This window comes from Myotis myotis, unplaced genomic scaffold (assembly GCF_014108235.1).
Source record: "Myotis myotis isolate mMyoMyo1 unplaced genomic scaffold, mMyoMyo1.p scaffold_m19_p_3, whole genome shotgun sequence".
NCBI lineage: Eukaryota > Metazoa > Chordata > Mammalia > Chiroptera > Vespertilionidae > Myotis > Myotis myotis.
In genome coordinates, this window is record NW_023416335.1 from 160,201,979 (window position 1) to 160,224,302 (window position 22,324).

General features: G+C 44.9%; 1 protein-coding gene and 1 non-coding gene across 2 annotated transcripts; both read right to left on the reverse strand.

Moving 5' to 3' along the window:
* Positions 1–2,291: 2,291 nt before the first annotated feature.
* On the reverse strand, positions 2,292–21,901 carry COPZ1 (COPI coat complex subunit zeta 1). The gene is given in 10 exon segments (XM_036299154.1): positions 2,292–2,481; positions 3,263–3,301; positions 4,490–4,541; positions 4,734–4,811; positions 6,159–6,214; positions 7,831–7,922; positions 8,533–8,614; positions 10,131–10,199; positions 21,813–21,868; positions 21,871–21,901. Coding segments are annotated over 10 exon segments (603 nt in total). The 3' UTR covers positions 2,292–2,433.
* On the reverse strand, positions 15,943–16,049 carry LOC118652262. Its single transcript, XR_004966528.1, has one exon. It is a non-coding gene; the product is annotated as a U6 spliceosomal RNA (small nuclear RNA).
* Positions 21,902–22,324: the final 423 nt, after the last annotated feature.

The window sequence follows — 22,324 nt, forward strand, 5'->3', positions numbered from 1 at the left end:
TGCAGGACTGCAGGGATGGCATTTCCAAGCATTTTTCTATCTGCTGAGGGGGACCCCAAGCATAGGTGCCCCATAGCTGCTCAGCTTAATCGCCAGGTTCTCACGGAAGAGCAGGCAAGACTGGACAACGCTAGGTTTCATGTCTTGACGCTGGAGAGGCTCTTCCACTCGTTACCTTCTTTCCCTCACACTTTCCTATCTGAGGTCCTAAATGCAGTTTCTCCTGCTGAATTCTGGAATTGCAGGCCCATTTTATGAGCAGTAGAGGTGACCGAGAAGGAGACCCTGCAAACAGCAGTGCAGAGGAGACTTCCCCACACTTTCCCCTCCTTAAAATCCTGCAGAGGAAGGGGGAAAGAAAACCAAAGCATTCTCTTGTCGCCGCGGCAACCATAAAACCCCCAGCTAAATCCATCTTGTGAGCTCACTGCCCCATTAAGATGCAGGGCCAGGCTCTGCGCCAGCCCAGCCACATTCATTTGTGAGAATAAAGGTGGAGGAGGGGGAGGGGAGCAGGCTCTGGAGGGACGGGGAAATGGCGAGAAGAGGTTATTTACACCACCGTCCTGACCTTCTGGAGCAGCACTGGCTCCGATAAATAACCCGCTCAGCGCCATTTCAGAGCAGGAGTGGGAGGTGCAGGAAGGGAGCAGGGTCTGGAGGAGAGCCCCCACGCAGGTGCGCGTCTCTGGGTTACTAATGGCTGAGGCGGGAGCAGGCAGCTGGCTTTGGGGGGTGGGGGGGTGGGGGTGGAGGAGAACTGTTCCCTGGGACTCCCACTGAGAAAATACCATCTCACCCCACCCCTGGCGCCAATTTCCAGGCAAGGGGACTGAGAGATGCCAAGGAGGCAAACAGGCCAGTAAATTAGGGATGGCAGCGATGGTGGGGGAGAATGCTGGGGAGTCTCTGAGGTAAGAGGGAAGAAATATTATAAGATGGGGAGTGAGGGGGAATGCTAGAGGAATAGGAGCAGCTGCCAAAAAGAGAGGAAGAGGAACAGAAACATCACACAAAGGCAGTTTGGAAAAAGAAATCTGTTTTATTCCACTTCGCACAGAGCAGTATATGAAGGTGGCTATCCCCTGACTCCAGACATCTCTTACACAAAAATGCCCCCTCAAATATGCCCAGTTGTGCACCCACTTCAGTCTTGGAGAAATAGCAGTTAGTGGGTGAGGCAGAACCCTAAGTCTCAGGAAGAAGGTTTTTTGAGACATTTTCCTGGGAAGTTTTGGGTCAAGAGGAAAGATTAGACTCAAGAGTGGGTATTCCATCCTCCATCTCCATGGGGAAATCCACATCCTGAAGGTTTTCTGAAGAAAGGTATCTCTCTCGCAGCGACCTAGAGAGGGAAAGCCCAGACCTACTGCCTGGATATAAGGCTGAGGCGGAGAGAGGATAGGGTTAAGCGGCAGAGACTGCAGGCCCAAGGCAGGGGAGTGAAAAGCATGTGGGGGAGCAAACAGGACTGAGAGCCCAGAGGCCCAAGTCATAAATTCCACCCCCTCCCTAGTTCTGAGCAGAAACTCTTCCTCCCAAGACTAGAATAGAGTTTTAGTTCAGGGACTGGCTTTCCTCCAGGGTACAGAGAGGACAAGCCAGGCAAACATCCCAGGGGAGTGAAGGTAGAGTTAAGGTATGGGACCAAGAAATGGACACTCCCACAATGAACACACAGACCACAGCAGTTTTGAAGCTATAAGCCAGAATCAGGGTAAAGAATGCAGCTGTGACTGAAATACAGAATTTTATAAGCCCTATCCAGTAAAATTTAAATAACTTCTTCCACTCTGTCCCCTGCCTTTGAGCTGTTCCAATCTTTTTCCAAGACTGGAGGATGGGGCAGTAAGAAGGAATGGGAGAAAATGCTGAGGCTAGAAGGGGGGCGGTGGCTGAGACTAGATATACCTATCCCCACCCCACCCCCACTCATTCTATAGAAAAGAATTCTCCCTCTCCCTCCCCTTGCTGGACATAGGGACTGTTGGGATGAAGGCTGGATAAAACTAAAGGGAGATAAACACTCAGCACATTCTTTCTCCTGCTTTGATCTGACGTGTAGCTGCAGCAAAGAGCACAGAAGTGAAGAAGAAAATAAGTGGGATAGGAGGACATGGGAGCATAATCCAGTCTAGAAAGGAAGAGGTGCTTCCCCTGCCCTGCATCCACATCTCCTGGGAGCTTAATACCCAGAACTGCAGAGAGAGAGAGAGAGAGAGAGAGAGAGAGAGAGAGAGAGAGAGAGAGAGAGAGAGAGAGAGAGAGAAGCGCCTAGGGTTTGGGGGCAGCAACCACAGACAGGATGGTGATTTAAGGATCCCTTGTGATCCCCGAGATGATCCTGAGAGCATCAGTTGGGGGACTGGATGAGAAGTCACGGCAGACATGTGGATTTTTTGAGGGGGTGAGGAGCCAGGAACAGTGGGGTCTTCACCGAAGAAGTGACCACTTGATCTGTTCTTTGGCTGACTGCAGCACCTGCAGGGACAAGGGCAGCATTGAGGGGCTTGCTGGGGGAGAGGGTGGGGATGGGGACGGGGGCTTTCTTTGCCCTCACTTGCCTTCCCTGTCCTTAGAAGAATGGCAAGTAGAAAATCCCCAAAGGTAGAAGAATGGGAAGAAGCTCTCTAAGACCCTAGAAGATTGTCAGTTTGGGAAATGGCAAAAAATTTCAAATCCATTAGGAGGATGAAGAGAGAAGAGGTATACCTGGGAGGAAAGAAAAAAACTGGGGGTTACTGGGCATATGTTCAAAGGGTTGTATGTGTGTTACCACACCCAGATGGACTTCTTAGTGAGAATTCCAAATGGCTAGAAAACTGAATCTCTTCCTTGCTCCCCCCATCAGGTAGACAAATCTATTTGCAAAGTAGTAGGATGGATCTGTAAAACCTGCATATTCTAGAATATGCATTTCCAACTTAGCCCTCATTTGCATAGTAAGAGAGAGAGATTGTGTGTGTGTACACACACCGACCATCTGCTTAAGGCAAGCCTCTGCTGAGGAATCAATCACTGAATGAAGCATCCGGCAGGGAGGGTTTGAAGGGTACACGCCAAGGCTGATAGCCACTGCTCATAGGAAACAGGTGGAAGTTGGGGTGGGGGAGGAGAATTTGGCTTTTTGAATCCCAATTCTCTAGAATAAGAGGGAGTCCAGGAAGATGCACCTTCAATCTTTACTTTCATTCAGACTTTGTGGAATGCTATGCTAGCCTCTTTAGTGATCCAGTCCAGTGGAAGAAAGGAAAAGTCATACCTGAGACACGGTCTGCTCTGTGAGGGGGACATCTTCACCCTACAACACAGAGGAAACAGCACTGAGTGTGAGAGAAAGCTGGAGCAAGACCCGACTGACGTTTGGTAGTGGGCAAGGAAGAGATGGTCCTTTAAACTGAAGCAAAGGGCAGGTACCTTAAATTTCTCAGTCCTTCCTAGGGACTAGTACAGTCACGATTTTACTTGGCCAGAGGGCCTGTGAGCAAAAAATGGTCATTTCCTCCATCCTCTATTTTAAGGCAGGAGGACTTCTTAAAAGATTTATTCAATTCCAAGTAATCAGCAGGTTATGTGATCCACAACTTAGGAGGACCTGATTCCCTAGTCAGAGAAGACCTTCCCTGAATATCAATATCACTAGGGAAAGGATGAGGGGGAGCCAGGGATAGTTTAATGGATCCTGCAAGGCCCGATGGGTAACGACAGCATGTTAATTTGAAGAAATAAACTGCTGCAACAGCAGCCTGAGAAGGGGAAGGAGGGAGTTGGTAGGGGCCCTCTCTCTTGCCACACAGAGACATATGTTAGAGGAGAAGATTAAACTATGCAAATGGAGCCCTCGGCAGTTAAGGGAGAAGATTTCCCATTACCCAGCACGTCAGCCTTCACTCTGTGGAGGTCAGAGATGGGACAGTCTGTGAATGGGGAGATTTGCTTTGCTCAGACATCTCTGCACCCCCACAATTTGCTGGCGGACTCTCTCAGCACCCATCATTATCTCCCCAGCAGACCTGGAGCCTTCTATGGTTAACTCAGACACCCCTTTCTGCTATCACTAGCACCAAAGGGGACTGACGTTCTAGCAAATAAGTACTTCCTGATGAAGAGATGTTATCCTCATTTTATAAGACCTTAAAAGACAAGGAAGACTCTCTTCAAATGACTGTGAACCATCCCCAAAGGAAGAATAAACCACCTTCAGGTTCCTTTATAGTTTCAGGACCAGCAATATTAAAAATCTCTTTATTTCATCATTGAGTCAATGAGTATGTATTAAATGTGCGCTCTATGCAAAGACCATATGAGATGCTAGATACTAGGTTAGGGGCAGAAATAACATTCCTCTGCTTCCCTTCTTTGGGACAGTGAGAATTTGAAAAAGCAGAAGACTGTATATATTCTACAAGCCCAGACCCTTAGATACACTCAGCAAATCTGGCCCTGGAAAGTGAGTAGAGGAGGAATATAGAGGAACACTCCTGCTTACCCTTAATGCCACCCGGTGTACCACTTGCTGGGGATCGCTCTCTAGGATCACCCTACAAAGACAGAGAGACCATCATTCACTCTCTCCTGAAGGACCAACTCATTGTGGAGATACTTTGGCCACTCAGCCCACTTGCCTTAGGATAGGGCAGTTACCCCCCGCCCCCTACACACACACACACACACACACACACACACACACACACCCTAGATCCAGGGAGGTCCAGGCAAGTCAGAGAACTCACCCTCCATCTACGATTTCATCCACTGCCAAGAAGAGCCCCTCCATGTTCTCCAGCAGAGCTCGCTTCTCTACATTTTTCCTGAGTCCCCAAGAAAACAGAACAGCGAGCCCATGTGTGAAAGGAAATCCTAGGACATTGTCCTAGTGGGGACCCTACACTAGACCAATAAATGTCTCCACCAGCCACACAAAGAAATAAGGTAAATAAGAACCTTTTAGCTAATCCACTCTAAACCCCTTCCTACTCTTGTTTGCGGAGAAAGGATCACTAATGTCAGGAAAGAGATTCAAAAAATACAGTTAATTTCTGACTATTCAAGGGTTGATTATCCAGAGCTATTGTTTCTTTCCTACCTGCCATGATGCTGCTCATGACATAGCTCATAAATGCTGACATCGGTGGGTGGAAAAAAGGAAATAAAGAGCTAAAACTCAATCTAGTGGTGGCAGGAGGTGGGGAGGGGTTGAGTGCAAACTCTATTTGCACTCAAGCTCTGACAAACCTTCTAAGCCTCTCTCTGCTGCTTTTCCTCCCCCCCCCCCACCGCCGCCCCCCTCTGCTCCCCCCAACAGCTCTGCTCAGGTCTTGAAAAGAAGCCCAACAAGGGGGTTGGGAACAGTCAGGGCCCACAGCATCCACCAGCCTCAGATCCGGTGGTTAGTGCTTGTGGCCAGTCACATCCGTCAGTTTGACTCTTTCACTAGATTACCCGAAATGAAGTCTTTCATTCATCTGGCTAAGAAATAAGTCATCCCCTTCCTGAGGAAATCTGAGCCATTCACCCTGCTGATTTTGTGAGGCTGAGAATGCCTGCTGTTCTGCTCCGGATGGCTGTCTGTGCTGAGTTCACTTGGGAGCCGCTGGGGGAATGAAATTCAGAGCCCTTATATTTTCAGGAAGAGTATCTTACATCTACTGCCCATCTCCATGGGGAACAGAGGACTGGTGGAGTGATGGAAGGGAGGAGAGGGTAACTGGCACATTCTTCCTGTTCTACAGAAGGGAAAAAACTAAGGGCTAAAGTGAAAAATTGGGAGTGCTGACTCCATTCCCAAGGTACTGAGATGTTTTATCTGAGACATTTCCCTATGCTTGCCCCTTTCCGATCTCTAATGTAAAGAATGAAGTCCAGGAGAGCATTTTGAGGGTGCTTAGAACTCTGGCAGAGCCACTGGAGAACAGAGTAGTCACAGAGGGGAAGACTCTGCTCCCTTCCAATCCCCTTTTTCTTAGGAGAATTATTCCAGAGGGACATACTCTCCATTCATCCAGTCTTCCCCATCAGTGTGAGTCACTCTGAAATAATAAGCCCATCTTCTGAAGGTAAATCAGCTCTCTGGAGCCTCTGCTGATTCCCCACAAATCCCTGGGCCTGAAGAATAGTTACTTTCTCTCCCAAACACAAGTCAAGAATGGACTGCTCACCTCAGCATCTGGCTCAATGAGTCAAAGAGGCAGTTCAGAACAGCCATGAGCATCAGCTGTTGGAGACAGAAGAAGCAGAAGGATAAGGTTTGAGACTGAAAGCTGCTACTTGAAAATAAAACCCTCAAATTGGTTAAGCATCAAAGGACACAGGCTTTCACAAGGATCAAAAGCATAAGGTGGAAGTGAGAGCAAAACAGAAAGAGGACCTGTGGTTTCTCCCAGAAATAAATTCTGCCACATGATCTTACAATTTGATGTCTCTCTTTGACCAGACTGTTTAAATAGAACTTTCCTGTCATAATCCTCTACATCAAGCATGTCAAACTCGAAACCCACTGGCCATGAGTTTGACATGCTTGCTCTGCATGTATTTACCAACTATATATGTTATCTGATATCTTAGATAGAGAAATCATTAACCAAGCAATATCTGAGATCAGAAAGTTGGTCAAAAGAGCATGGGCTTTGAAGTCAGACAGATCTGGGATTAAATTCCAGCTGAGCCATTTTCTAGATGTGTAACCTGGGAAAATTAGGTTGAACCACATGAAACTGCCACTTTTGTAGTTCAACAGTAGTTAAATATTAGTAATTTCATATGGTTCTTCATGTACAAAACAAGGGCACCAATGCCTACAACTCAAAGAAGTGCTGTAAGGTTTCAGTAACAATGTACTTTACACAGTACTTATAGCACCAAGAGCTCAGTAAGAGTTGGTTCTCTCAAACTTCTAATTTTGCCTCAAATTATGTGCTTATTTTTACTTATCTGTTCTCCTTCCTAGAACTTGTTACCTGAGGTAGTTTTTCCTGAGCAGAGGAAGCAGGTTAGGACTACACCCAATCTTCTCAAGTGTACAAGTCTCAAGGACTACACCCATTCAGAATGTATAGCTTCAACATGACCCAAAATGTTGGCTAACTGATCCAAAATCAAGTCAGGTATGGAATCTTTATAGGAGGAGCAAGCATCCCCCCAACCTTGACCATATCTCAGAAATCCATCTTAAAAGACATTATCCATTCAGCCCAGCTGGTTTGGCTCAGTGGTTGAGCATCAAACCATGAAACAAAAGGTTACTGGTTTGATTCCCGGGTTGCAGGCTTACTCCCCAGTAAGGGGTGTGCGGGAGGCAGCCAATGGTTCTCTCTCATCATTGATGTTTCTATCTCTCCCTCCCTCTCCCTTCCTCTCTGAAATCAATTTTTAAAAATTATTTTAGCCCTAGCCAGTTTGGCTCAGTGGATAGAGCGTCGACCTGCGAACTGAAAGGTCCCAGGTTCGACTCGGTCAAGGGCACATGCCAGGGTTGTGGGCTCGATCCCCAATGGGGGGCTTGCAGGAGGCAGCCGATCAATGATTCTCTCTCATCACTGATGTTTCTATCTCTCTCCCCCTCTTCCTTCCTCTCTGAAATCAATAAAAATATATTTAAAAAATTATTTTAAAAAACCAACACATCTCCTACATGTGTTGGGAAAAAGATCTGGGAAAACTCCTATTCTAGGTTGATTCATTTGCGAAGCCAGCAGGAATCTCTAAAAACTTCATTATCCCAGTCAGAAGCCAGAGGGATGTGGTACTCCTTAAAGCCCAGAAGCAGTAACTATGTCCTGCCTGTGGTTTAGGAAGTAGGATCAGAGATAGCAAAGGGGTGGGGATTCTCACCTCATTTTCATAGGAGCTGCCAATCACATAGAAATAGAGATCAATACTGCTTTTGTAGACTACTGTTAGGCCTTCCAAGAGGGCGATTTCACCTGGGGGGAAAAGATGGAAACAGTAGGTGGCCTGAGACAAGAAAGTGGGACAGAAGGAATTACCATGAACTCCTGGTATCCAATTGTTTTGGGCTGAGATAATGCAGGTCGAATGACCCCCAAAGTTGATCTGCTTTTTATTTATAGGTGGTAGCAGAAGGGAAGTATAAATTTGGGGAAGTCTACCAGTAAATGTATCTTCTCCTCTAACCCCTCCCCCACTACTCTCATTTCCCTCCTTGTATAAGAGACAGGATACTAGTCGATCCTTCGGAGGTGAAAATGCAGAGCGGTCACCTTTACAGACTTCCATTTACCTGCCCTAATGGATGCGGTACAATAAGCAGAGCTGCAGTTAAATTTGTCAAGTGAGGCTCATAAATCCAGAGACTAGACAGGTAGCTAACAGCCAACCTTCCAGCACGGTATTCCCGCGTGAGGTACACTCACCTCCCCATTACATTTCTGAAGAGTTTATTATATGAGGGGAGGAGGAAAAAAGAGAAAAAGGAGGCAGAGTCATTTTATCCTTTTTCCGCAGTCCTGCTGCCACCCCCTTCCCACCATGGTTCCCCCAACACAGGGAGTAGTGAAAAGGAAAATGACCTACTGTCAGTCCGATGAGTCTTGTTGAAAATGTTCTTCTCAAAGGCCTTCTGCTCCTTGACACTGGGGTAGGTGTCGTCATAGTACTGGCCAGAGGGAAAGGAGAAGGGTTGGGTCATTAGAGCTGAGCCCAGAATGATTAGTGATTGTGTTTTGCCCTGGATCTTGGATTTCTCTCTTTTAAGGCATGGGGTAAAGGAGAAATACTGACATAAAAAAGGAAGAACTGCTCTAGCCGGTGGTGCTCAGTGGATAGAGCTTGTGGACTGAAGGGTCCCAGCTCGATCCCCAGCGGGGGTGTGTAGGAGGCAGCTGATCAATGATTCTCTCTCATCATTGATGTTTCTATCTCTTTCTCCCTCTCCCTTCCTCTCTGAAAGCAATAAAAATATATATTAAAAAAAGAAGAAGAAGGAAGAACTAATGGGCAGCAAGTAATCAGATACAAAAATAATTTTTTAAGGACCCTGCTCTAAATAACCTCACCTTACATTTCTAAGACTGTAAGGGCAGAGGCCTACCAGTCCTATGATGAGGTTCTGCCCCTCTCTGTTTTCTAGAAGAACAATCCTGAGGCCACTCTCTTCAAGTGCTTCCCAGAAGCTACCCCAGGTCAGGGAGCAGCGCTAGAGAACAAAAACGGCCCTAAAAGCAAAGAACACTTCTTGCAGACCCTCATTCACTGTATGAAGTTGAGGAACAGGGAAAGGCTACAAAAATCTCCTCTAAAGAAAGGCAACCCCTACCCTATGTGCTCTCATATCTTAGCTTTCTTGTCTGCAAACTGAAAGAAGCAGGAGGCAATCTAGCACATTGCTGAGCCCACTCCCAAGCTCTCCCTGGCAAGGAGGCGGAGATGCGGGCTGCTAAATCGCTCTGCTCTTTAGGGGCTAATCCGTCGCAGTCAGCTGAAGACCTATGACAGGTCTGGCATTTAGTAACTGGATAACTGTTTCAAAAGGTGTCCTGCATAGTTACATCCAATTACAGGGAGGAACAGCTGGTGAATTCTAAACTAATCTCTACCTGCTGATTGATTTATGCTATGCTTGCCCGGAGTTAATACACCAGGGACAGAAAAAATGTCTACAGGAGGGGGGAGAACATAGAGGAGAGCAGAGGGGTGTCCTTTCTCTTCTTTTTAATAGATCCAAAGTTAGAAACATCACAATGGGAAAGCCAGGAGGCAACAAGCTTGGTGGTAACTGTAGGCCTAGGGCTGGAACGCTAGAACTACAAGAAATTTCCCTGGAAAAATCCAGGCAGGTGAAAAGTAGAAGGGAAAGGGACTGGAGTGATGGGCATGGGCAGGCTACTTCTCACATCTAGACACTGCTTTGTTCAGAAACCAAGGTTGCAAAGTTCTTCACCGCTCAGATGCTGATAACAACGGAGGTCAAAGTCTGAGGCTAGCAAGCAGAGAAACAGGGCAACTAAGGGACAGGAGCAGTTTAGGTTTTATCTGGAGTAGACATGGAAAAGATGGAAGAATTTTTAAAATTACAGTATCAAGGGATATCAGTTAAAAGGGACAGTCCCAAGATTCAAATCTCAGAGTAAGTCTTTGTCTTGCTCCTAAACTAATTTGAAAGGGAATCTTACCTTGGCAAACAGTCGATCTCCATCATTGTCCAGAATCAGGATGGCTTTGACAGTATACAGGGAGGGTTCCTGAAGAGATAGGAACATACCTTCAGTCCTGAAGGCTCCTGACACCACTGGCAAACCAGATACCTTCTCCTAGTCCCACTGGGTACCTCTGTGTGTCTCCTATCCCAACCTGATTAGATATTGACATTTCCCACTGAGCATGACAAAGTGGTGAATGAAGTGAATTGAGAGAGGGGGCATTTTAACAAAGGACTCCAAAGCAGCATCAGATAAAGTTTCTCTGAGCCAGACCTACAGAGTGCTTAATCAAGGTAGGTCATGCTGTTATTTCCAAATATTATGCTACACTTGTTTCCAAATGACCCTCCCTCACAGGTGAGTATGGAATGTGACCAGATTAATTAATAGGCACTGCACAAGGCTATCTGAAAACAGGGCTGAATGCCCTGATGTACTTGGAAGTTTCCGCAGTCCCAATGCAGTAGCAATGCAGAGGCATAAAGCAAGCCTTCCCTAAACACCCACACACCGAACAGAGGGAAATGTCAGCGCACGAACACACACACACACACACACAACTCTGAATGCAGCCCAGTGAGTCATCCATCTCCTATGATCCCAATTCTTCTGCTATACTCAGACCACCACCACTTAACTTGCCAGGACAAAAACTAATCTGAATTCTGGGGAAGTTAAGAAGCAATGAGAAGAGGATCCGTCTAAGAAACACTCTGGGGACTGGAGATAAAGAGCAGGAGGGGGTGTTTCTTCACTACCAAGAATCAAACTTGGAGTATACTGGCTCTCATAAAGAAATCACAGCCTCAACCTCAATGGTCTCACCAAAACTCAACTGCAAAGCGTGTCACTTTGCAAAAGGTCCTCTACTCTTGCAACTTCTAAAGAACCTGCTAACCAGGAGAGGAAGAAAGAGAATGGAGGGAAGGCAGTGATATGTGTATAGGTGTTTACAGGCTCACACTCCTTGACTTTCTAATCAATATTACTTAACCACTGATATCTGTCCCCTGTGCAGTAAGACAAGGCTGTTGCTTTGCTATCTCCCTTTCCTGGCTTACTTAGGAAAACCACAGTCCTCAAAGGGACCAAATATACTCCCCAAGCATGTGTTTAACAAAGACCCAAGAGAGAGGAGGAAAGAATCACTGCCAAGGACCCAGAAACTGTGTCTATAAAGGTAAACTGTCCCATGAGGCTCCAGGAGGTTTATGGTTCTGTGCAATGAACCGCCCCTGGCTCAGGGAGTTAAGAATGAGAGGAAAGGCAACCCAGTCTTTTAACAGCAAGGTGAAGAGTATAAGCTTTCCCCACTTCAATTTTTGAGGATAGGAATTTTTGTGTTTTGTTCAAGTGTCCAAAACAATGCCTGACCCATACTAAACTCTCAATATTTTTTGAATGATTATGAGACTAAAGTTTCAGAATAAAGTAAAAAATTTTTGATGTAGTATACATCTAGGGGATCCTCTTATAATTATACTTCCAGATATAGGTAGCTTATCTAGTGTGGCCATTTTGGGAGATATTACTACCAACTTATTTCTCTTCTGATAAGTACTCCTTAAAGATGCCCACCTATATAGATTACTCTGGAAAAGAGGCACGAAGAACTCCTCTGTCAACCAAAGGAACTCTGTGTTTAGCAGAGGGAAGACTCTAGATTCTCATTTAATAGGTCAGAAATAAAAGCAGTTTCCTAATTCCCCACAGAAAGATCTTCCCAAAAAGCAGGCTCAGTTCTATAGCAATGTGGATCCTCAATTCACCAAAAGAGACACCATTGGGAATCGGTTTCCTTAAGAGAGGAAAAAAAGTCCACAAGGAGGGAAATTTAGAAGAAATATTTTCCCCTACAATCTTTTCCCTGGAACTGTTTGGCTCTGTTCCTCCATCTGCATTCACAGCAACCCTAGAGAGCTTCCTAATGGTCTAAACTGGGCATTGAGCTGGCATAGGTAACCAGTTCTTGCAGCCATAGCGTCTGGCATCCCTAGAAAGAATGGGATCCCAAAGAAAAGAAAAACCCTTATGGCCCTAACCGGTTTGGCTCAGTGGCTAGAGCATCGACCTGCAGACTCAAGGGTCCCAGGTTCGATTCCAGTCAAGGGCATGTACCTTGGTGCGGGCACATCTCCAGTAGGGGGTGTGCTGGAGGCAGCTGATAGATGTTTCTCTCTCATCAATGTTTCTAACTCTCTATCCCTCTCCCTTCCTCCTGTAAAAATCAATAAAATATCTTTAAAAAATAAATAAATAAATATCTTTAAAAAAAAAAGAAAAGAAAAAGAAAAACCCTTATGGCCACCTGCCAACTAGGAGAGTCAGACAATGTCCTTTGTGGCCAACCAAGTGTGAGCACCTAAAACAGCCTGCAGAAAAAGAGAAACAGATTTCTGGCTCTTTTCATGAGTTTTTTTAGAAGATGCTATCAAGGAAAGCCCCAAATAAAAATACTGGATCTTCCTGGGAAAGATAAAAGACAGGCAAAGGAAGTCAAGGAGAAGACCAGATAGGACTTATTTTACAGCTCTGAAAGGGGTAAGAAGGCACGAGAGAAGAGGCTGGTCATTTCAAACTTCCAAAGGACTAACAACACGAAATCAGGCTGAGAATTTAGGCAAGAGCTTAAATGCTGCTTTAATTCTCTATTCTGCTACAGCTGGAGCCAGCAGCTTCTCCTTTACTTCTCCTGCCACCTCCTGACTGCAGCTGGTTACACTTCAGCCCGGGACCTTTACATCTCAGGAGTAGGGAGGGCCAGGAATTCCTCTCACACCATAAAACCAGCCAGTTTAAAGGCCCCAAAAGCCATTACTGATAATGTAATTTCACTTTTAAGTTTTAGCAAAGGGCAAGTTTATAAATAACACCCAGCTACTGAGAAATGGGCTTCCTCAACAATGGACTAGGCTTGACCTTGTAACACATTAAATGCTGATTATTGAGAAAGACCCTACAAGCTTAGGACCATGTTCAAGGGATTTAAAAGGTCTATTCTTCCCTCCCACGCCCAAATGGGTAGCTGCTAGAAAGCTTTCGAGACAAAGTTCTGTGATGCACTGACTTTCAGAGAGCCACAGCCTAAGTGTATAACAGAACTTCACCTCAAATGCTAATGGTGCCTGGAAATGATGTGTAGGCAGATTAATTTGTAGTAGGAGGCTGGGTGGCTCAGATAGATTTTTATGTTGCTTTTTATTACCAAGAAAAACCGAGACTGGAAAAAAGAAAGAAAAGAAAAACCGAGACTGGATTCCTCAGGAGAGCTAAAACAACACGGAGCAAGCAAACAGCCTGGTGCAAAAGAGACTTGGATCTTTTAGGGGATTCTGAAGCCAGATGGGGGAAAAAATCAACATCTCCCAGTATTCCCCCTCAGCACAAAGGACTAGAGGGGAAGTCATTCCTAGTGCTGCCCCCTGTGGGCCTTCCGATGACCTGCAGTTTCCTAAGGATTATAATCATTAGCAAAAGTATTTTAAAAAGGCAGCTCTGTACAAGAGCTATTTGTGTGTCTTGTAAGCCAAACTAGCAGAGATGGACTCTGGAAAAAGCACTACATTGCCCTGGCCAGAGTTGCTCAGTGGTTGAGCTTCGACCCATGAACCAGGAGATCACGGTTCAATTCCAGGTCAGGGCATATGCCTGGATTGCAGGCTTCATCGCCAGTGTGGGGTGTGCAAGAGGCAGCCGATTAATGATTCTTTCTCATCATTGATGTTTCTGTCTCTCTCCCTCTCCCTTCCTCTCTCTGAAATCAATTAAACATATAAAAATATATTTATTGTGTTCTTTATTTTTAAAAACGCACTAAAGTGTGTTCACAATGTATATAGTAAAAGAACACTTTGGGGTAAGGTCATAGATGTGCCATCAGAAGATGACTGGGGGAGTGTTTGGAGCAGGCAGACAGGCTATTTGGGGGCTCTAATTACTTTACTTGATTCACTTGGAGGAGGCGGACCAAGAAGCCTTGGAGAAGTCAGAGGATGCTATCCACGAGCTGAACGGGCACAATAATCTGGCTGAGATTCCTAGAAAGTTCTTCATTCCCCACTTATAAAGAAATCTTTATGGTCATGCCAAAAAGTAGTACTCTGGCTTGGTAGCAGATCTTTATCAACTAGAAACAAGATGCTCTTCCTTCAATCCTATTTATAAAGTAAAGCCAAGACAGTAAACACTAGAAGGAGAAATTCCTAGATACCAATCCCAGCTCTACATGGCCTAAGCAGGTATTTGCTCCCTGACTCTGTGCCGACTTCTTGAAAATGAAAAGCTCCCCTGGGGTTGAGGGCTCCAATTTGTCAGCCACAAGCCTAGAGACTTTAAATGAAAAGAATTAGGTGAATGCTTTGACAGGGAAGAGCAGTTTTCATATACTACCCAAGGGTTCCTTAGATTCAAGAAGCACAGCTCAGGAAAGAATGCTCAGGAGCCACAGGAACCACAGAACTGGATGACACAAGACCAAATATTGGTTATACAGGACACTGAGCATGTCATGGGAAGGAAGAACTGACAGCAGAAGAGATACCTGGAAAGAATCTTCCTGTCTGAAAATAGGTACAAAACGTGAATGCCCAGTTACCAAGAATTCTGACACTACAGGAGAAAATGTCTCTAAACTCCAAAGAAATCCTTGTATTATAGTCTGGATCTGCCATCCATCACGTCAGGTTCTACATTTCTCTAGGACTCAGCTTCCTCATGGAGAAATGAGAGGCCTGAGCTAGATCAGTTCATGTTAATACCTTTTTGAAGTAGAGCAGACCCCTCTGATAAGCTTATGAAATTTTTGGACCTTGTTACCAGTAAAATACACATCCACAAATTGTTATGATTTGAAGGAGTTCATCGACCTAAGTTTAGAATTAAATGAAATTCTCTCTGAATAAGAAGGTGTGGGGAGGGAATGGAAAAAGAGGGAAATGAGTGATACGTTGATAAATCACTCCTTTTCCTCTGCCTGGCACCAGTTAATGACTTCAATAAATATGTGTATGGCCGCCTGGCCAAACATGGCTCAGTGGTTGAGCATCTACCTATGAACCAGGTCACAGTCCAATTCCCAGTCAGGGCACATGCCTGGGTTTCTGGCTTAATCCCCAGTAGGGGGTGTGCAGAAGGCAGCCGACCAATGATTCTCTCTCATCATTGATGTTTCTATTGCTCTCTCCCTCTCCCTTCCTCTCTGAAATCAATAAAAAAATATATATTTTTAAAAACACAAAAAAATATATGTGCGTGACCTTCATAAATTAATCAATGATTTATAAAACTAACACAGCCAGCAAGGGGAGCAAAGATCAGCACCACACCCTGCAGCTTTTGAAGACTAAATTTGGTGGCTCTGAGGCAGGCAGGACAAGGATAACCAAGCTGTTCCTGTATTAAAACTCAGAAAGCCAGTCTGCTAGAGAATTTTATGCCCAGAGGCCACACAGTCCCTAATTCTTAAATTATTATGGAAGTGAAACAATTACAGCAATGTGGGACAAAGCAAGCAGTACTTACTAGGAAGAGAAATGAATTAAACCAGCAGAAATCAGAGTACTCTCCACCTGAGGCTTGGGGGCCACATTAGAACATTCTGCTTTCCCAGTTTGGTAATTCAGGAGCCCTCATTTAAATATCACTCAGCAAAGGGAAAAATCAAGTGGGGATAGATCCATTTCTGATGAGTCCTTGATCATGATCGGTATCCTAATTTATTCCCAACTCTCCCCTCCCCTCCATCTGCTCCTGAAAGCAAAAATCTGGTCTTTTTTTTTTTTTTTTTTTAAATATGGAGTACTTCATGAATTTGTGTGTCACCCTTGTGCAGGGGCCGTGCAAGTAATCTCTGTATCATTCCAATTTTAGTCTACGGGCTGTTGAAGTGAGCACCAACAAGCTAGTCTTAAAAAGACTGAATTGATAGCCTCTGTGTTCATCTTTCAATCTATTTGCTCCCCCAAATCGACCCTGGAGGCAGAATTGCTAGCCTCTCCCTTAGTTTCAGTCTTCTTCTAAAAACTACACAAGAGAAAAGGAGGGAGAAAATTGGTAAACAAAGCTTTCCAGGCCAACTGGCTATAAATGGGGATTATCTGCCTTGATAATGGGAAAGTTAAAAAGTCAAATAAGGCCCAGTCTTGGTGGCTCAGTGGTTGAACATCGACCTATGAACCAGGAGGTCACGGTTTGACTCCTGGTCAGGGCACATGCCCGGGTTGTGGGCTCGATTCCCAGTGAGGTGCGTGCAGGAGGCAGCCGATCAATGATTCTCTCTCATCATTGATGTTTTTATCTCTCTCTCCATCTCCCTTCCTCTCTGAAATCAATAAAAATATATATTTTTTAAAAACAGTCAAATAAGACCTAGGCTTCATCTGCAGCACGCAAGATTTCCTTGAAAGATTTCCTGAAGAGATGTGGTCGAACACCAGAAGAGGTGACCAGGCTAGGGAATCTAAAGACCAGAGAACTCTGATCTGGGAGAAAGCCTATTCTGTGCAGAATCAGGAGAGGCAGAAAGAGGGTGGGCATCTTAAAATGTTCATGGACTTAACCTCCCAATCCATCTTCATCGGCTGCCCATGGGCACTCTGCCTTTGCCTTTCTAATTGCTCTAACATAGATGGGTAGTTGGGCACTGGTTCTTTATTCCTGTTCTATCCTTTATTTGCTTCTTTAGTTCCCCTTTCCATAACTAGTTTGCTTGTCAATATCCTGTCTAAGCAAGTCATGTTGGTGGAGTAAAGTAAAAAACAGTAGCAAGTATCCAGATGAGAAAGACTTTAAATCTGCCACTATGCTCCTTCAAATATTTGGATAATTGCATTCATCCTCTACCTCCCAGGGAAGACCTGGCTTCTCAAGGGTCTGGCTCTCTTCATGTGGAGACCCCTCCTCCTCTTCTGACCGTGACAGCTCTCCTAGACCTTTGATGTAATTTATACCTTGCCAGGGACCAACTCTTTCCCACCACTATGAAGGAGAGGGAAAAAATATATATAAATGCGTCGGAAATCTATAACGAGGTCTTCTTGGAGGGCAAGACATGGGGAGAGTTAGAAGCAGCGTCAATTGCTCTTTAGGGGTTTTAGTTCAAGCCGAGGTCTGCTTCCAGCAATCAACCATTAAAACAAGCCGGCCAGAGCAACAGCACAGTTTATTCTGATCATTTAATTTGAAGTGTCAATAAATTAAACTTCAATCAATTAAACTAGGTGTGCAATAACCCAGATGGACACCCCGACACCAACATAATCACAATAAAAATTTTTATGGCTGCCAGGGACCTCACCGGGGGCAGTGCTGGCACTGCTCGCGCCCTAGCTGAGAAATATATCTCCACAGTGCAGGAACGAGGAGATTGTTTCTCCTAACGAAATGGAGGGGCCAGGCACCAGCAAGGACACAGCTGGGAGAGGGGCACAGGGGACTGCCAGGAAGGAGATGGGAGTGCTTTGGGGGCTTAATGTAATTGATACCTTTGCCCAGAGCAGGAGGAGGGGACATTTAGGCCAAGTACCTCTACTGTTAGTGCCAAAGGAATTTCACAAAAGCCCCATTAAGATGATTCAGGGAGCGAAGGCCACAGAGCAATATCAACCTTTAAGACTCACTGATGTATTCTGCATAGTTTCCTCCTCCATATGTGCATACTCTTGTGCACTTTGGATGCCCTGGTGTTTGAATGAGGTTTACAATTCGGGATTTGGTAATTTTTTTTTAGGACAAAAAAGTTATTAAGGGGAGAGAAAAAGATTCAAACAAGAAGTCTGGTCCATAAAGCACTGGAAAAGCACTCTGAAAGTGAATCCAAAGAGGACTGAGAAATGAAATATATGAAGGAAGATTTAAGGATCTAGTCTGCTAGAATAATTCATTTTGAGAAAAAAGGTAAACCAAGGAAGGAAGGAAGGGGATAAGCCTTTATCTTTAAGATTCCATAGGTTATTAAAGGAGAATGGTGACCTGAAGGGATCCCTCTCCATTCACAAGGAAGGGATAACCAGCAGAAAACAGCAGGAGAGCCCTAACCGGTTTGGCTCAGTGGATAGAGCGTCGGCCTGCAGACTCAAGGGTCCCAGGTTTGATTCCGGTCAGGGGCATGTACCTTGGTTGTGGGCACATACCCAGAAGCGGGTGTGCAGGAGGCAGCTGATCGGTGTTTCTCTCTCATCCATGTTTCTAACTCTCTGTCCCTCTCCATTCCTCTCTGTAAAAAATCAATAAAATATATTTAAAAAGAAAGAAAACAGCAGGAGAGAGAAAGCTGAGTCCACAGATGAAGGCTGGGAGCATAATTACTAAGTACTAGGAACAGAAGGCGATGAAATGTTGTTTCCTTAGAGACTACAAGGAGACCTGAGAAAGATTAGATGAATGTGCTTGAGGGCTAGGGCTGGATTATTTAATTAAAGAAAGAAAAGTGCCCTGGCCAGTTTGGCTCAGTGGACAGAGCGTTGGCCTGCAGACTGAGGAGTCCCAGGTTCAATTCCGGTCAAGGGCATGTGCCTTGGTTGTAGGCTCCCCCTCGGCCCGGGCCCTGGGCCCTGGTCGGGGCTCATGCAGGAGGCAACCAATCGATGTGTTTCTCCCACATCAATGTCTCTCTCTGTCTCTCCCTCTCTCTTCCACTCTCTAAAAGATCAATGGAAAAATATCCTCTGGCGAGGATTAACAAACAAGAAAATTTTAAAAAATTAAAACAAAACGAAACAAAAAGAAATGTGACCCACTGTAAAATCCTTAAATGAAGAGAACCTAGTGATATTTAGATATACTCATAGTCAGATCAAATTTCAATTGATGGTTCTTCTTGATCTCCTCTAGCTTACCCTTCCTTTCTTCTCAATATTCTACAGGTATGTGCTTGCAGAGGTGAGGACAGAATAGCTTTGATCAGATTTCTGAAGAGGTTCAGCCAAACCAGGTAATAAAAATGTGAAAGGAGCCCAGCTAACATGGCTCAGTGATTGAGCACTGACCTATGGACCAGGAGTTCAGTGTTCGATTCCTGGTTGGCGCACATGCCTGGGTTTCAGGCTCGATCCCCAATAAGGGGCATGCAGGAGACAGCCTAACGAAGCTTCTCTCTCACATTGATGTTTCTCTCTAAAAATCAATAAAAAATAATTTTTTAAGTGAAAGGAGGAAGCGTAAAGGAACTTTAGAAGTTGTCTCCCTTTCTAAGGAGTGGCTTGTTAAATACTATGCAGTTACAGTAAACTCTTTAGTTCAGAAGAAAGCTAAGTTCAGATCCAAGTATTCTTCATATTTTTCATAATGAAGATGGTGACCTAAGAATCAGGAGGTACTGCTGAGTAGACAGAAGAGGGGAAGAGAATAAAAGGAGCAATGAGGAAGGGTGATTCTGAATCAGATGGAGCTAAATTTTGTGGGCCAGTATGTGAGGGTAGTGAGAAGAGAATGAAAAACTTAGGAAATATCCCCTAAATCCCAACAAGCGTTCCTCATCTGAACCACTGAATGCTGAAAATTATTTCCATGACTATTTTCTCACTTCTCTGAAGCACGTTACAGAACTAGTACCATTGTGATAAAGAGAAGTTGATTCATTACATACAATGCCTCAGGTTATTAGGGCTTAATTTTCTCCAGGAACTCCAATTGAGAAGGGCTAGAATGGTGAGAAAGGTATATAAATTATTCATTGGGAGCCCAAAATACATTGAAATTGTAAAGAGGAAAAAAAAGGTTGGAAAGAATTGACACAGATAAAGGAAAATACTAGTTTAATATCCTAAGAACTCTGGAGATCAGCACAAGAATTGATACCAGTTGGTACTTTACATAACTGATGGTCAAAGTACAATTTTGTATATTGAAGAGGTGGAAGCTGATGATGAGGTAATGTTAGAGAATTAGTCTGGGATTGGGAATCAAAATCTAATCTAGTTTTGACAATGTACTTATTTGAGCAAGCCCTTTTCCCTATACCTTGGTTTCTCCTAGCCCCACTATATAGGTTCATCGTGACAGAGAATCAGTAGGGGTTTTGTTTTGTTTTTATATTTTTATTGATTTCAGAGAGGAAGGGAGAGGGAGAGATGGAAACATCAATGATGAGACTCACTGACTGGCTGCCTCCTGCATGCCCCCGACTGGGAATGCAGTGGCAACCTGGGCATGTGATGTGCCCTGACTGGGAATCGAACTGTGACCTCCTGGTTCATAGGTCGACACTCAACCACTCAGCCACACCAGCTGGGAAAATCAGTACGGTTTCTAAAGCAAAGTTCAGGGGTGGGGTACCTGACCAGGTTATCAGGGATCTGTGAATGGGGCATCGTAGGTAATAAACATAAGAAAGAAGCAGGTTGAAATCTACTTCACTAAGGAAGCAGAGACAGAACTGAGGTAAGAGAAAATGTAAGAGATTTTACATATCAGTCCTTCAACTGACCATTACACACAGCTCCCCAAGTATCATCTCCCTCATTCATTTACCTATAAACAGGCTCCCTTCTAAACACACGTAGGAAAGTCTAAAAATTTCTAAGAGCTTCCCAAGAAACCAATTCCCTGGAACTTATCCCACATCTGTTAACTGGTAACAGTGATGAACTGCTTGGGACAGACAATAGCTCATTAAAAACTACTCAGGTTAAAAAAATACAAACTACTCCAATGTTAAGCTTTTTACCTAGACTTGACCAATTATCTCTATCTTTGCTACTTTGAAAAAGGTAACTGAAACTGTTATTCTCTTTTACCTGATGAAGATCTGAATGTGTACATGTATTAGAGCTGAAGGAAAGAAAAAAAGACAAGAAAAAGGCCTAGAGCTCAATTCAATTAAGGAAGGAGCCGGGAGCTAAATTCCCATACACACCTCCCAATTGCGAAACAGATGGGGCACTTTTGAGAGAAATTCTCTGGTCCAATTTTAAAAGAAGAGGTAATCGTGTTTTATTTGTTTGAACAAGCATAAAAGAGCATGTGGACATACACCCCTTTAACCACCAAGATTCCCCTGCCTATAACCTAAGAGAGAGTTAGCATCCCAGATCCTACAGGAATAATTCCCCAAGTTTAAATGGGCAGGAAAAGGGAGAGCAGAATAAGGAGTCTGGAAAAACGTTCCACAAGCCATGCTAACTCTACCAGGTATTCCAGAACTTTGATGGAAGACTGATTCTTTAGCATGACAAGTCTATCTAAAGCGGATTAACAGGAAACCGAAGTAAAGAGAAAACAGTTTTCGAAGGAATGTGAAAGGCAATTATCAAAGGAGTGTCAGATTGTGACAACTCACAGAAGAAGCCTGCACTCTATTCTTACAATTCGGGGCGAGTTTGGAGATTGGGGAAACTCAAATCAGGATATCACCCACCAGGCTCAGAATCGGGGAAACCTGAAAGACCCCAATTCAGTTCCTTCATGAACCTTTGCGTCCTCAGGACTCCCTGTGCTCCCTGCAACTTTCCACCAACTCTACCTTCTCCCCGGCAGAGCTTCCCACTTTAAACCGAGGCTTTAGCTCCTGCTCTAGGCCACACGCTATTCAGGGGCTGGCCGCGCCTTCGGCCCCCGAGGGTTACCCAGAACTCCCCTTTCTAACCCTTCCCAATCAGGCTGAACCCCGACTCCCGGCCCTTCTGGACACCGCAGCATCTCAGCTGCCCCGGCTCCTACCAAGATCAGCGCCTCCATCTTGCCCCGCAGCTGGTGCCGACGTGGAGCCGCAAAAACAACGCCGCCGCTGATTGGCCCGACGCCCTCATTAGACCCCGCCTAGCCTGGGGATTATTGGACGGCCGGGTGCCAGTTATTGCTTTATTGACCAATAAATGTACTAGTTTGCTTAGCGAAAGCAAGGTGTCCAACCGTAAGGCGCAGGTATTTGATTGTCAGCTGAAACACTCAATAAAATACCAAAACCTCATCACTGAATGAGGCGGGAGGTCCATGGGGCGGGGCTGTTTCCATGGGGAACAGAGGAAGCGAATAGTAATTTTCAATTGGCAGGGCGAAGAGCACGTGATGTCGTCCCCTGAGTTAGCCGCTTGAATACGCACTTCCTTTAGGGGGCGCTATGTCTCCTTAGCCCTTAAAACTGGCAGCTCCCGTCAGAATCCTACCCGAATCTCTATTCCAAGAGCTCCCATTAAGTCTCTGATATCCACGGTTGCTTTGGCAAACACTGC